The sequence below is a fragment of the Sus scrofa genome, chromosome 17 (genome assembly GCF_000003025.6).
Source record: "Sus scrofa isolate TJ Tabasco breed Duroc chromosome 17, Sscrofa11.1, whole genome shotgun sequence".
Classification (NCBI taxonomy): domain Eukaryota; kingdom Metazoa; phylum Chordata; class Mammalia; order Artiodactyla; family Suidae; genus Sus; species Sus scrofa.
The window spans coordinates 24577178-24594114 of NC_010459.5; the positions used below are offsets into that span (position 1 = coordinate 24577178).

The window sequence follows — 16937 nt, forward strand, 5'->3', positions numbered from 1 at the left end:
ATTTATTCATTCTAAATGCAATAGTTTTCATTCATTCTACTCTCATCTATGAGATAAATACAGTTTTCACCCCACTTTACAGACAGGGAAAGTGAAGCACAGAGCAATAAGGCACATGGCCAAAGGCCACTCAACTGAGATGTGAGACAGCTAGCAAACCCGATGGAGTGACAACTACAATGGGGAGATTATATAGGAGCATGTTAAAGGATCTCGAGTGTGGGGAGCATCTCTGGAGTGGGGTGGTCTGTGAAGTATTGATAGAGAAATAGGATATTTGAGCTAACATCTGAAAAATGCACGGATGTTGTAGGGTAGAAAGAAGCTGTTCTAGTGGGGTCAAAGAGCATCCATGAAAGATTGGAAGGAGGACATCAAAAACCCATTTTAAGTTCAATGAATAGACTCACTTGGTTTGAATGATGGGTCCATTGATCTACTTATTAATTAGTTGTCAAGGTACAGCCCTGTTTATGGAGAACTCTAAATGCAAAGCTAAGATATTTGGGTCAAATCAACATAAAGCAAAAGTTTTCAACCACTGGATAGTTTGGGTATATGTAGTTTTTCAGTGTGGTAGTTTTTACAAGTGTGTTGTACTCTACTCTTTTGAAAAATTCCTTCTCAAAATACCCTTTCTGGTTATAACTAATTAGGATTTTCTTCTTCCCAGCCATCTCCATTAGCATTTGTAGAGGCTTCTCTATAGGCCAGGTTAGCTTTTCTAGTATCTGATGGGCCATCCTTTGGCATGCTACAGTTTCCCATCTTCATAACTCTGACCTTCAAATAAACATGCCTTCAATTAATTGTTTAAGTCAGGCTAATTCTAAATTCACTAGAATGTACTATTCTAGTACTGTCTGATAGAAGTCAATGAGAGCCACATATGTAATTTTAAACTCTTTTTTTTTCTTTCTAAGGCCATACCTGCAGTATATAGAAGTTCCCCAGAGTTCCCGTCATGGCACAGTGGTTAACGAATCAGACTAGGAACCATGGGGTTGCGGGTTCAATCCCTGGCCTTGCTCAGTGGGTTAAGGATCCGGTGTTGCCATGAGCTGTGGTGTGGGTTGCAGATGCAGCTCGGATCCCAAGTTGCTGTGGCTCTGGCATAGGCCAGCGGCTACAGCTCCGATTAGACTCCTAGCTTTGGAACCTCCATATGCTGTGGGAAGCAGCCCCATAGAAAAGGCAAAACGAAAAAAAAGACAAAAAAAAAAAAAAAAAAAAAAGAAAGAAAGAAGCTACCAGGCTAGAGCTCAAATCAGAGCTGCAGTTCAGGCCTATGACACAGCCATAGTAATGCTGGACCTGAGCCACATCTGTGACCTAGGCCATGGCTGGCAGCAATGCTGGATCCTTAACTCACTAAATGAGGCCAGGGGCCAAACCCACATCCTCATGGACACTATGTTAGGTTCTTATCCCACTGACCCACAATGGGAACTCCTATAAATTTCAATTGCTAATAGCCACATGGAGGAAGAAAAAGGGTGAAAACAGTTTTAATAATGTATTTAACCAATACATCCAAAATATAATTATGTCAACATGTAACCAATATTAAAAATATTGATGAAGCATTGTACATTCTTTTTTAGGAACTTATTGACATAGTTCTCTACTACAAACAGAACTGACATTCTGCCACTCACCAAAGTAGCACTGCAAAAATGTTGAAAATAATGAAAAATGTTCATGCTGTTTGGCAAACAGTGACTTAACTCCCCTCCTTGAAAGTAACCCTCACCACTACTTCTATCCCAAGCATACCTGTGGGACTCCATGACCTTGCCCCAGCACTGGGGACATGTCCATCCTAATCAGCGAGCCCAGTGCCAATTATCATGTTTTGAATATCACCCCAGATTACCTTATTACCACTTTACCCATGCTATTCAAACACTGACTACATGATCTGGTTTAAAGGTCAGTGAAAACTGACTCCAGAGAATTGGAAGAGGGAAAAGGAACCTACATTTAAGGAAGATTCCATTTCCAAATCCATTTGGAGACTTTTGTTCTGATGTGCAGCAAGTATACCAAATTGAAGAGCTAACATTCCACGGTCAAATCACCAAACAGCAAAAATGCCTACATCTCTGTTAAGGACAGAATGTCTGGGTCTCCTTATACACAAACACATTTGAGATATCAGTGCCCTGGCCAACATGATGGTATTTGGAGAGGGAATCTTTGGGATGTAACTGGGGTTAGATTAGATTATGAGGGTGGGGCCCTCATAATGGAATTAGTGGCCTTGGTAAGAAAAGGAAGAAAGATTTTAATCTCTGTCTGTCTGCATACTCACTGAAGGAAAGCCCATGTGGGGACACAGAAAGAAAGTTTTCTGCAAGCCAGGAAGAGGGTCTCACCAGAAGCCAAATCAGCCAGTACTTTCATCTTGGCCTGCTCCTCTCCAGAGCTATGAGAAAATACATTTCTATTGTTTAACTGATTCAGTTGATGGTATCTTGTTATAGCAGCCCTAGCAGACTAATATAGTTAGTCATTGCATTAGGAAAATATAATGATTTCTAGAACTCCTAGTTATGCCTAATCTATACTAGTGGTAGATTAAAATAAAATCTTCCTGGAAATAGAAAATAACGTTTTTACATTAATCTGTAGTATATTTCCCAAGGTCCTCATAAAATAGCACCTTACAGTATTTTGTTTTAACACATTTTTCTCAGTTTATGAGACAAAACATTGCCCTCCCTGTACAAATGCCTCTATACACCCCATTTCCTGTAATACCAGATGTTGCCTGATTTTTCTTTTCCCCACCAGGGTCAGTTTTCAAAATGAAAGTTGATGAACTTGATTTTTTTCTGCAGGACCAGGCTGTTCCCCCTCTTATAAGTTTCTCTAAGTGTCTTGGTCCAGCATCTTTCAATCTGTTTACAAGCATCATGAGGATGCTGTACATTTGAAATGACTAGAAAAGTGAGCTTGAAAAAAAACTGAGTCTAAAATTCTTTATCATACTTCTTAAAATAATATCGGTTTTTTAAAAAGGCACTTTTGAAATGTTTAAAGTGTAGATACACACCAAAATTAAGAGAATGAACACACCAAAATTGGGTCAAACTCTTACCCTAGTTCTGAAAGTCAGGGCAAGGAAAACATTTCATCAGCCTCAAGAACTGGATCATACAAGAGGCCCCTCAAGTAGTAATTCTAGAAACCCAACTCTTCAACAGTCATCTACTCAAGGAGCATCCAAGACTTTACCTTCTGATCCTCTTTCCACTCTCTGAATGCCAAGGACCTCTCTATGTCTCTTTCTTCTGCCCCTCCGTGGCTGATGTTTTCTCCCTCCTCCTTCAGTGTATCCCTGCCTTTATGCCACTCCATGCTTTGAAGCTTTTCTGTGTCTGATTTCCCCCAAAACACTAAGACAAAGGAGCTGGTAGATTCCTTTCATCCATTCATCCATTAATATGAATTCTCTTGTGGAAGGTGGAGCTCTCATGACAAGGCCATCTTCATTTAATGTCTATTGGCTGGGGAAAAAAATGCACAACCTAAAATTTTAGAGTTATGTTTTATTCAGCAGATGTTCTTAGGACTTCAAGCCCAGGAAACAGCATCTCAAGATAATGCTGAGAAAATAGTTCCAAGGAAGCAAGGGGGAAGCCAGGATATATAGGAATTTTTGCAACAAAGGGAAGGTAGTCAGAACATCAAAAGATTATTTTTAATTGGAGAAAACCAGCTATCTCAAGGAATTTCTGCACTTTTCTATGTATGGGAAGATGCAAGAGTCTGAGCTTACTGAGACCATTCCTTTTATATGTACCTCAACTATCTGGGGTCAGTGCCCTGTGTTTTCTCATCCTGAGTTTCTTCTAGCTGCACTGTTGGGGGTGGATGCAGTGTCCGATGGATGCTAGATAGTAGGCATTCCTTGTTCCATTCTGAGGTCCTTCAAGGCTCATCATCAGGGGTGGCTGCAATCACTGATAGTTGTGACATCCTTTGTTTATTGATGTGGCAGGTAGAATTCTCAGTTCACAAGGCCAACCTACAGGTAACTGCCCAGGGGTCATCTCTTATCAATCACCTGTGGTCCAGCACTCAGGGTTATATGGTACCAAACACAGCAACTTCTTTACCCAACTTTCTCTGGTTAGGTGAAAGGCACCTCCCGCAGTACTCCCTAGTTAAAGGCAGCCTGGCATGAGAGAGCTATAAGTCAGTAGAATAGGGTGAGTATTCACAATTTTTCTACTAAATCATTAAAAAGAGGTTATTGATTATCTTGGTTGGCTTAGTTTGGGTTCTCCAAAAGCAAATTCTATGACAAGGATGTGGGTACAAATGGTTTATTTGGGAGGCAGTCCCAGGAAGCATAGGTGAGGCTTGGAAGAGTGGGACAGGAATGGGAGAACAGCCATAAGAGGTCCATTAATGGGCAATCACTACTGAGGGGAACTGGGGTCCATTCTTCTAAACGATGTATGGAGAACATTCAGATTTGTCTCCCTCGGGGATAGGGAAACTAGTGTTTTACATTCTGAATCTTTTAGGATCAAGAGTTGGGCTTTAGCTCCTAGGTATTTCTGGCCCATCTGGGGCAAGAATGCCCTCAGCCAGAGTCTCAGAAAGCAATTCATCTCCTCAAATCATTTGTTCCAATCTCAGGGGTAGTCCAATGAGATAAGGTATGTGTGGGACAAGGTTGGGGGGTTGGGCTGCTGTAATGCTCAGCTTACCTGGGTTGTTTCTATTCTAGCTACTCTAGCTCTCAAGAGATCAATCCTCTCTTGATCTCAGAGATGGAGTGGGCTGAGGAGAAGTACGAGGAAGAATGGAGGGATTCCAGCTTTGGGACACCCAATACAACAAAAACATAGTATTATTTAGAATGGTTGAAGATTGGGTTCAATTGGGAAGTCCAGTGACAGAGGCAACAGTAAAATAGCTTGTGGTAGATCCCTGTAATGAATCATTCTGTAGCCATCCAGATAATAGAATTATATTCAATATTATGTGGGAAAATTGAAGGAAAAAAAAAAGTAAGCACACCCATTTTCATTTGGATGGGTTTGTGGATCCTTCTTTGTCGTGAGGATCAATGACATGCTAAGGGGAAGTCATCCAGGTCTTTGGAGCCCACATGAAATGAATAACTCCCCCCAAAGATCCAAATGTTTATCTTAGTTTCCAAACATGTCCCTTCTCATCACTTGGGAAAAAAAGACTTAAGTTGTGCTCCAACACGGGGATTAGGACTGGGTCCTTGAGGATTGTAGGAATCCCTGGATCACTCAGTATGAGGTCTTAGCACCTCAGCTACTCTCTCTAAGTGCCTGGCAGAAAAGACTCAGAGCCCCCAAATTGAAACATCTATGAATCTGGAGACAGAATGTCTACTGCCTCAACTTCTCCATGAAATACAATAACTGAAAAGTAGTGGCCAGCTGCTAAGCTATTACCCTGCTCAGAGTTAAGGTCAAAAAAAATCTCATCTCTCCTAAGGAGACAGTCCCCTCAGTAGTAGCCTCCCAATGACTGCGTAATATCAGATCAAGTTAAACCAAAGCGTAAATAAAATTCTTGTCTTCTCTCTGATTTATAGATGAGCATTTGAAGAGAATTCCAAGTCAGTTTGTATTTAAAACCATAGCTACTTTTCTTGCCTGTGGTCTGGTCAGATTTTTTTTTTAATGATTTCAAGAGAGCCTGTGGTGCAAGACTTAGCAAAGAAGAGTGATGCAAGAACAGAAAGGCATCAGAGAATGGGGGTCAAGGATAGCAGGTCACAGACAACCAAACAAGAGCAGATTTGCCTTTGATTATATTGCCAAAGGGGAAAAATTAACTTGATGGAAAGGGTAATTAAGCATTTCTTTTTCCATCATGGTCCAGCCTGGCTTCATATCCAGCTGTTCTCTTTTACTTTTGTGATGGTACTTCATAGAATCACAGAATTAAAGATGGCCAGGGTGTCACTGATGTCACATAGCACCACTTCCCCCACTATTAACCTTTTATATATATATATATAAATAGACAGTAAAAATCTCAGTGCAAGAACTGTCCAACTCAAGGAGGCAGATAATGAGGGAAGAGTGGGAAGGTCTGCAGGGAACAAAGAGATGATTTGAACAAATCAGCAGATTGGCATTGTAAAGGGTTTAAGAGGGATTATCTGCCTCAACACCTTCAGGTCCTAGGTGCTAAAACTGAGATTATGTAAAGTGAATAGATTTTCCTAGTTAGGAAACTTGTAGCTATAAATCTAGAATCACGCCCCCAAGCCAGTGCCTGTCCAGTCATGACTGAGTTTCTCATTTGCCTGTATTTTCAATAATAACCTGCCGAAGAAAATCACCCCCAATGTTGGAATAAACTGGTTTACACAGGTGTACTATTTAGAATTTAGAATGTGTTTCCTAATAGAAAGAAAGTTAATGGTACCTGATGGTAGTTCTGCCAGCCGTATTTCAAAGATTCTGGGTACCCAGATTCCACAGCTCTGGGAATGATTTTCCTCCTTTTAATGGGGATTAACGAGAGCATAATGATGACAAATGACCGACCATAACTCATTCAGGCCTCCTGATGCTCAGGGCAATGTCCTGTCCTGTGGAGCAGGTTCCTTTTCAGGTAAATACAGTGTATCCAGCTTTATAAGCACAGTTCGGAATAGTGCGATCTGCATTCTCAGGAAGGTATTGCAGGATGTGTTTTTCCTATGTGTTTGGAGCCATCATGATTGCAAAGCTTCAAGGAAATGCTAATCTGTTGTGGAGACCCTAGTTTATTGTGAATAATCACACTGTTCACATGGACGAAAAACTGCTTTATTCAATTTGCGTCACACAGTAAACCAGCTATGCAGATGAACAGGCCAGGATAAATGTTTTGCCTGGTTAAATCGAATCAGTTTATAAGAATCAAAGGAAATCCAGATGATTATATTTCTGTGCAACTTTTGCATCAAGCTAATGTACTCACAGGTGGATGTCTACACATTATAGAGTTGAATATTTTATGCACGCATTTATGCATAGCATTTGCTTTGTTGAGACCCATTAGAATTTTTATAACAAATGACCTCTTGCGGCTGCTCTAAACAGTAGCCAGGGGCTACCTTTCTGACTAGATGGATTATGTTCACCTCCTGGCTTGAAAATGTCCTCAAAGATAGTTAATCATCCATTCAGTTTTTTAATGTATAGTCACCTCTGACATTAGTGCAAAGTGCTTTTTGACAGTTGGATTATCATCCTCATTTATTAAACATACCTCTATATTGTGTTGATGGAAACGAAAAAGCACAATGTGAGAGCTGTGAGTTAAGTTTTATTTGGGGCAAAATGAGGATCATAGTCCGGGAGGTAGCATTTCATATAGTTCTGAGAAACTGCCCCAAAGAGTTGGGGGGGGGGTCAGTATATATGTGATTTTGGTGAGGGGGGAGGTATGTGCAATGAAGCAGACATTTTGCAGAAGGTTGCTGCTAGTCATGAGAAGCAGACACCACCATGAAAGATTTTAGTGCTTTTCTAGTTATGAAATGGAAGTATTGGGCTCATAAAATCTTCTCCTGAAAATATCTGACTATCTGAAGACTTGTTCTGCCATTTTTCCCAGAGCACAGAGTGCGTCACTCCTGCTCTCCACCTTAAATTCTTTCAGTGGGTGTTGAAGGTCAGCAGCTGCCATAGCTCATGATTTAATCCTTGTAGAGGCAGTTGTCAAGTGTCAGCTTCCAGCTGGCAATTGTTTTGAGCTATTTCCTCAAGACAGATCTACCTTAAGAATTCAAGAATTGCCATCATTGATGAATTAATGGTTGGGCATCCAGTTTTGCAGCTGGCTTCTCAATAATTGTACTAAATTTTTTTGTAAAATGGCAGTCTCTGGCATTTGAATATATACATTTCTACAATTATTTTTAACCTTGTTCGGGTCACAGATCTCCACAAGAATATGATAGAAGCTATGTCCTTCCAGAAAAATAACATGAATATATGCACACATTTGCACATCATTTCAAAAAGGTTTGTAGACCCCTAGAGTATATTTATGATATTATAGGGTTAAGAACTTGTTCTAAAGGGACATTTTCAAAAGAAATAGCATTTATTTTGATTTATAGTCTAGATATATTTATTAAAAATTCAATAGTATCATTTATCATCACTTTAAAAAAGCTTAAATCTATACATGTGCTATTCTGTGTAGATATAATAATTGCATTAAAAATGACCTACTTCCTAGAATTTGTTTTATGTTTTTTCATCTACTTTAAATATTCTTTTAAACCTTTTTCAACTTTCTAAATAAGCAGGGTTTTTTTTGTAATTTATGAAAGTATTTTTTATCCTTGTTACTCTTAAAAGAAAATCTGTCTTTAGAACTTTGGCTTGACTATTGATTTAATATTTGCATTTGAAAAAATTCTCTAGTAGGACATTGACCTTAAAGATTTGAAAGTCAGGATCTACATAAAAATTTAATTCAAATTCTCTGCTATTAAAATAACATTGACTGAACCTTAGAATTAGGTGATAACTCTTTTACATTTTTGAACATTACCAAATAATCATTTTTAGAATTAAATAAAGTGTGAATCCATTTTTAGAATTAAATCAGAATTTTTAGTATAGGAGTTCCCATCATGGCTCAGCGGAAGGAAATCTGACTAGCATCCTTGAGGACGCAGGTTCCATCCCTGGCATTGCTCAGTGGATTAAGGAGCCAGCATTGCCATGAGCTGTGGTGTAGGTCGCAGACACTGCTTGGATCTAGCATTGCTGTGGCTATGGTGTAGGCCAGCAGCTACAACTCCAAATCAGGCCTAGCCTGAGAACCTCCATATGTCACAGGTGCAGCCCTAAAAAGACCAAAAAAAAAAAAAAAAAAAAAAAACTTAAAAAGAATTTAGTATATACAACTATAGTTTTCATGGTAGTTGATAAAACTTACATGGAAATAATAATCTCCTTTAATGACCATATATGCTGGATAAATTTTCCCTTTTCTCATCATGAATAATGACTTAATATACATACACAGTGCAGCTTTCAGCACCTCCAGAGCGGAAAAGCTCCACTGTCATTTCAAATCCCCAATTAAGTGTAATGTAATGGGGTCCATGATTTAAAACATTTAGGATTAAATCCAGTCTTGCTAACGTTCATGAAACTGGAAATTCAAATTACCCTTTTAACCGAGAAACTATAGTGGAAACAGTCTTCCATAGCCACCTGGTTGTTTGTACATGCCGTCATGAGCTTATACTTTTTATCTTGCTTTATTGCTGTACATCCATTATGTGTATAAATGTGGAACCACTTCTGGAGAAGAGGCTCACATACAAGACAGAATGAGCTTATAGCCTTTTTGATGAGTCATGTTGTTATGAAATCCTTGTCCTCACACAGACTTGCATTTATGTACATACAGAATATATTCAAACATCATATTTCTAGGATGTAGGGTCTTTCATATCTTTTATTTCCAAAATCAAGACACATTCAAAGAAATTATAACGTGTTATAGTTCATTTGGCCATTTTTTCCCTAATACTACACAATAGTGCAAATAACAATTATTGGTTTCTTGGATTCAATGAAATACATTGTGTATATTAGAGCACATAAGATCAGGAGGTACTTCAGCAATGTTACAGCAACTCCTCAAGGCAATTGAAATTTAAGGGTCATTTAAATTGCCGTAGTCACAGATTTTGGTGACAAAGCAGGTAGAGTCTAGTGATTTTTGTTTGTTTGTTTTTTGCTTTTTAGGGCCACATCCAGGCATATGGAAGTTCCCAGGCTAAGGGTTGAACTGGAGCTACAGCTACCAGACTACACCATAGCCACAGCAACGCAGGATCCAAGCCACATATGCACAATACACAGCAGCTCACGGCCACACCAGATCCTCAACCTGCTAAGCAAAGCCAGGGATAGAACCCAAATCCTCATGGATCCTAGTTGGGTTCATTAACCACTGGGCCATGAAGGGAACTCCGTGATTAATTTTTAAATACTTTCACCTCTCTTGTGACTCGACCGTAAACTTGTAAACTCAATATAAATAACTTTTCAAAAGACATTCTTATGTCATATTTGGTGCATGAAACATAATGTTTATATAAGTTAGAAAACATAATGAATTATTGTTAACTTGAATAAATTTTAATGGCATAAAAATCTTGCATAATCTTAAAAATTTAATGTTGGAAGAAATGAGTGTTGTACAAGACTGCATAGTAAATGATACCATTTTCTATAAACAAGTAAACTTAAAAACTTCAAAATCAAAATTTAACCTGACCCATATAGTACCTTTTTTCAAAAATGGCTAATTTTCAGTGTTAAGGTGGAAAAAAAATTCAAATGACATTTTTTAAATCCACATGTTAGAGTCAAAATTAAAAAGGCATATCTTAATGGGAGCTAGTTTAAACAATTTGACTAGAGTAAGTAACAGTTTGGGAAATGTGTCTCTGCTCAGTTTTGCTTCCAAATTTGGACTTTGAAACTTATTGTCAGTCTTAAAAAGAAATAAGAAGCTGTGCAGATAATTAAACATTTGCCTTGGGGGAATTATTTGCAGTTAATTAAAACTATACACTTTGGGTGTATACTTGCTTCACTGGTTATTAAATTCGAATCATATGTTAACTACCCGGGTTTCTCACTTGTCCATCAAATGTTGCTTGTGGGCGAGTTTAAGAAACAAACTCTCTCATAATATTCCAAACCATATTATTGTTTAAAGTGATCAGGAGGGAGAAAGGAAAGGAAAGTGGGTAAGAGGGGAGTTCCCTGGTGACCTAGTGGTTAAAGACCCAGTGTTGTCACTGTTATGGCTTTGGACACTGCAGTGGTGTGAGTTCTCTCCCTGGCCCAGGAAATTCTGCATGCCATGGGTGTGGCAAATAAAAAATGCGTAAGAGAAACAAAGAAAGAATTATTTATTTTAGATTCCACCTGATTCAGCTCTGCTCAAGAGTTAAAACTCAACTGAGCAATGTGAGCTCAGTTAGAAACCCATTTGTATGTGATAGAGGTATGGTCTGCCATCCCCTCATATAGCCACATACATACAAGATTAGCTCTTGGCTTTTAGATGCTTTCAGATTACCACCCTGTTAACTGCATGAAAAATATCTATTAGATTACAATCTATACATGGGCAGAGAGTTGCTCTTTTGTTTACACTTGACACCCCAGGGCTGAGAACAGTGTCTGGCATAGAGTTGGCCCTTAATAAATATTTGCAGAATGAATGAAAGATCTATTTTCTGTCTTCCTAATGACCTACTCACATGCTCTTTCCCGTAGTTTTTGAAGAGCCTGCAGAGAGTTTTCCAACATCCAACAAGGGACCCTTTCTAACTTTACAAGAGTCTGTAGTCATTGGAATCCTATTAGCCATATTATTCCCTACAAAGTACATCATATGATTTAAAAAAAAAAGAAAAAGAAAAAAAAAAGATGAACTTAGGCTGATGCCATGTGTAAATGTGCTATCCTTGAGAAAGGATGAAGTTGCATAGAACAGAAAGTTCATATTCCTCCTTTGCTGTTGTTCTACTGGTGCAGTTACTGAGGAAGGTGAACTTAATTACCACTGGATTTCAAAGCTTTACATCTGGATTTTTCAAGGACTCAAGGCTCCCATATATGAACAACTACAGTAATGGAAGCATTAAGAACATTAAAATTATATTCCTTTAATCTTCTCTATTTGCCTTCCTTTCATATCCTTTTGCACAATTCTCCTAAGACTTTCACTGATGCATAAAGCCTGGTTATATTTTCTTCTTTGTTGCAAAAAGATGTTCCAACCAAATCTTTACTATTTTTACCTTGTAAACTTTGTGTAGACATTTTATGCAGTACTTTAAAAAATGCTTATTTACTGATGAAGGTATTTAAGTATTTTAATAGCATTTTTTAAAAAGTAATAACATCCCCACTCCCCCCAACATGAATCTGTTCTGTTAGTGCTCTTGTAGTGTTAGCAATTTTCTTGGTGAAAAATACTGACTAGAAGTTTTGCTTGTTTGTTGTGTCAGATTCTGCAAAGGATGACAATATTACAAAAAACAGTGAAGTGAGTGACCAAGATCATTCCAACGGTAAGTTATGAGATCCTTTTCTGTTTTTGTTTTTTTTTTTTTTTTGCTGAAAATATTGCATTTTCTAAAACCCAGATTTTAGTTTGTATGGAAAAATGGAATCTAGAGTCTTGAACAGCTCAGGGGATAGGAGCGCCTATTCCCCGACACAGTAGAAAATTAGTGAAAAGCTTTTCTGTCAGCCCAGTGTATCTGTAATTCCACATCCACAGATTCAACCAACCACAGATCATGTAGTACATATTCGTTGAAAAACGTCCACCTCTAAGTGGACTGCATAGATCAAACCCATGTAGTTCAAGAGTCAGCCATATTTGTTTAGGATTGGAAGCCACCACATTTAGAAGGGATGTTTGCTTTCTACAATCCTCATTACTTCTTTCTTATTTGTTTCCGAGCTGGCTTCTTTTTTTTTTTTTTTTTTTTTTTTTTTTGCTTTTTATGGCCACACCCAAGGCATATGGAAGTTCCCAGGCAGGCTAGGGGTCAAATTGGAGCTGAAGCTGCCAGCCTGCACCGTAGCCACAGCAACACAGGATAAAAGCTGCATCTGTGACCTACACGACAGCTCAGGGCAACAATGGATCCTTAACCCACTGAGCCAGTCCAGGGACTGAACCCACATGCTCATGGATACTAGTTGGCTTACTGCTGAGCCATGATGGGAACTCCTGGCTTCATTTATTTTTCTTACCTGACTAAACTTTATAGGCACTGGATTTGCAACTACTGAAATGAAAGTAAAATACCAGTGAGGATAAATGTGAGAACAGATGTATGAATATATGTACAGAATTGATTCAGGAATTAAATCTCCATGTCTTTGGAATACCAAGAAGACATAATAGAACAAACAGAAATGAAGCAGTCTTTAGAAAAAGAACAGAAAAAAAGTTTTACAAATGCAAATGAGTTTCTCCACCCAAAACACAAGAGTCCATGTTATATTTATAGGCAAAGATAATGAAAACTCAAATGAGAACAGAAACCTACAAAGCCTCATGGAATGTCTGAAGATCAATAATAAAGAGGCTTTTAAAGCATCTAGGAAATTCAAAATCAGGTTATGAGCAAAATCATCAAAGTCAGATTAGCCTTAGCCTTCTTCTTCCACAAATCTAAATCCTAGGAAAAAATGGAATAACATTTCCAGAGCTTTAAAGGCCACAGTGTCTATATTTAGTGGAGTTATTATTCATGCATGAAGTCAAGAGTGATATTTTCTCAGGAATGGAAAGATTAAGAAAATATGCCACCCAAGTGTCCTTTCTGAATAAGTTTACAAAAGGCCTGTGCAAAAACAATAAATACAGAATAAAAGGAAAATTCAAGACTAGGAAAGTCACAGTTGGGAAGGACTATGTGATAAGAGACTCATTTAAATGTATGAAAATGTTGAAATAACTGTTTTGAAATTAGTATTAAAATCACTTAAATGGTTGCTTTTACCTTCAAAAATTACAGTATATTTTTTTAAATAAGAAAGAAAAAGGAGACACTTTTGCTTTTAGCAATTAAAGTCTAAATAATTTAAACTATAACTCCCCCTAGACAACCTGGGGACACACACACACACACGTCAGAGAGCTAACGGATTGAGAACTGTTGGGCTAGGTTATGGGAGAATATGGAAAAAATGGACATACAGAGATGGGATTTGAAACTGTTTTTACCTTAGGGCATTTGCTGATTCTGCAAAAGATGTCTTAAGTCCCACGGCTCAAGAGGGTAAGGGGCCCTGATAAAACCATGAGTTTTGGGTTGAAACCCCAAAGGGTACACATATGTACCCTACAGGAAGAATGAAATAGCAGATCAGCCTCCTGAGAGACTGCAGCCCAGCTTTGAATCATCTCAATCTCCAAATCAAACTCAGATTGCTAGTTCCTTCTGATACCTGAAGAAAACACATGTAAAAGATTTACTAGACAAAAAAAATAAAAAAATAAAAAATAAAAAGAGTTAGGTTTCCAAGCAGTTACGTAAAGAATTTGTTAAATACAATGTTCAGCTCATGCATACAAAAAAAAAAAAAACAAAAAAACAAAAAAACACACAGAGAAAATCAAGAAATAAGGTAATGTGAAATAAAAAAAAGGAGTCAAGAGTGGCAAGTTCTTTGTGGCTAAATATTTAGTGTAATGAACACAAAGTATAAAACACAAAGACTATAAGGGAATAAAGACAAGTTTGAAAATTTTAGCTGAGAACCAGAAATTCAAAACAGAAAAAGAAAGGAAGGTTTAGAAGCAAAAGATTTCACCCTGGTGGTTTATTAGACACAGATGAAAGAGAATGTGTGGACTAGAAGTTAGGTCAGAAGAATATATCCAAAATAAAAACAGGAGTGAAACAGAGTTGCAAACTTAAAAAAAAAAAAAAAAGGCAAAAGGTATGGAGGATAAAAATGACAAAGTCTATCTTTATCACACATGTAATTAGAATCCTGGACAGAAAGGAGAGAGGGAATTGGGCCGAAGCAATATTCGAAGAAATCATGGTGAGAAATTTCCTACAGTGAGGAAGGGTAATAGGCCACATGTTCCAAAAGTCCATTGAACTCCACAAACAGAAAAAATTCACAGCCACACCCATCATAGTAAAATTGCTGTAGCCGAAGATAAACAGAACATCCAAAAGCTATCATCAAACAGATGGACTGCTGGCTGACTTTTCAAAAGATATGATGGAAAGAAAAAGACAATACAACAGAATAGCTGCCAATGAAGAATTATAAACCCAGGAAAATGCATGTTTCAAAAATAAGGATTCATTAAGAACATTTTGGACCAAATGAAGAAAAGTTCATCACAGGAAAATTCTGATGTTCCTCAAGGAGGAGGATATTGATCCCAGATAGAAGATCAAAGAGGAAGGAAGGAGTTAAAAGCAAGGTAAATAGTAATTGTTGGATAAATGGAAATGAGTATAGGTGGTACAAATCAATAATGTTCATTATAATAAGAAAAATACTGTATCATGGGAGTTAAGATATGCTTAGAATTAAAATATACTACAATAATGGCATTTATTGGGATGAGGTAAATTGAAGTATGCTGACATCTTTCCATTGTCATCAAGAATAAAAACACTGATTAGCGCTGAAATTTGGTCTTAGTGATGCCTGAGGTCAGGAAATGAGGTAAGCCCTGCTATGGTTCCTCCTGAATGTCTGGAGAGATTTTCTAGGACACAGTGCAGAGAGGAGAAACCCAGGTACAGCCCAGAAGACTCCCTTAGTTGAGGAGATGGATCTAAGAGTCCTGGAAAGCCAAATATCTAGGGTTTGCAGGGCTGAGGACTGAAGAGGAGAGAACAGTTCACACAGGGAACACTCTAGAAATCTACAGAGGGAATCCCTCAAGGCTTCACTGGAGTACTGACCTGTGCATGCACAAGAGTAAAGAACATGGGTAAAGAACACTCAAGGACTTGAGGGAATTGATATCTGGAGCTTCCACAGGGTTGAAAGGAGTGCCTACCCCCACCAACCAGACTGGAAAACCCTGAAACGTGTAGAAGGTTCAGTAGGGGTTTGCCCCCCGTAGTTGAGCAAAACTAGCAGTGCACTACATACTGTTCCTGTCCTCCCCAAGCCAGCTTAAAAACAAGACTTGAAAGGATCAGACTGTTCCTGAATAACTTAACTGATCCTAGAATGAAACGCCAGAATATTTACAATTATATGCAACACACCTTGCAACCAACAGAGTAATTGACAAAATTACCAGGCGTGAAAAGGAGGATTGGAAGACAAATCTCCATGCAGCGCTTGTGTCTCTGTGTATTCTGTGAGCAGAGGCCCTGACTGCCTTTGTTTGGGTCGGTCTTTTCAAGGATGTTTGTACAGGCACACATAGGAGTGTGGATTCTGTTCCAGACCACTTCAGTAAAGCAAATCTCGAAAGAAAGCAAATCCCACAGATTTTTGGATATCCTGGTGCATATAAAAGTTATGTTTACACTATACTGTAGTCAATTAAGTGTGCAATAGAATTATGTCTAAAACAAATAATACAGATACCTTAATTTAAAAATCCTTTATTGCTAAAAAATGCTATAACATGAGCCTTTTGCAAGTAATGTTTTTGCTGGTGGAGGGTCTTGCCTCAATGCCAATGGCTGCTAAATGATTGGGTCATGGTTGCTGAAGGTTGGTGGGCTGTGGCCATTTTTGTTTCTTTTTTGTTTTGTTTTGAAGTATAGTCAATTTACAGTATTTTGCCAATTTCTGCTGTACAGTAAAGTGACTCAGTTATACACATATACATTCTTTTTTTAATATTCTTTTCCATCATGGTCTATCCCAGGATATTAGCTATACAGTAGGACCTTATTTTTTTATCCATTCTAAATGTAAAAGTTTGTAGCTACCAACCCCACTACTACTCCCTCCCTCTTCTGCCTTGGCAATAAACAGGTCTGTTCTATGTCTGTGAGTCTGCTTCTGTTTTTAGATGGGTTCATTTTTGCCATATTTTTTTGTTGTTGTTGTCTTTTTTGCCATTTCTTGGGCCACTCCCATGGCATATGGAGGTTCCCAGCTAGGATCGAATTGGCGCTGTAGGCACCCGCCTACACAAGAGCCACAGCAACGCAGGACCCGAGCCACATCTGCAACCTACACCACAGGTCACGGCAATGCTGGATTCTTAATCCACTGAGCAAGGCCAGGGATCAAACCTGCAACCTCATGGTTCCTAGTCAGATTCGTTAACCACTGAGCCACAACAGGAACTCCCTGTGCCATATTTTAGATTCCACATATAAGTGATAGCATATGGTATTTGGCTTTCTCTTTCTGACTTACTTCACTTAG

At 38.3% G+C, this 16937-nt stretch overlaps 1 protein-coding gene across 5 annotated transcripts in view; it reads left to right on the plus strand.

Annotated features, from left to right (window-relative positions):
• Nucleotides 1–16937, plus strand: part of MACROD2 (MACRO domain containing 2) — a 2051742-nt gene that overhangs the window by 1942073 nt on the left and 92732 nt on the right. For all 5 annotated transcript variants that reach the window (XM_021077529.1, XM_021077532.1, XM_021077531.1 and 2 more), the window contains one exon: nt 12056–12118. In XM_021077529.1, the coding sequence (XP_020933188.1) occupies nt 12056–12118 (63 nt within the window). The remainder of the gene's footprint in view (nt 1–12055; nt 12119–16937) is intronic.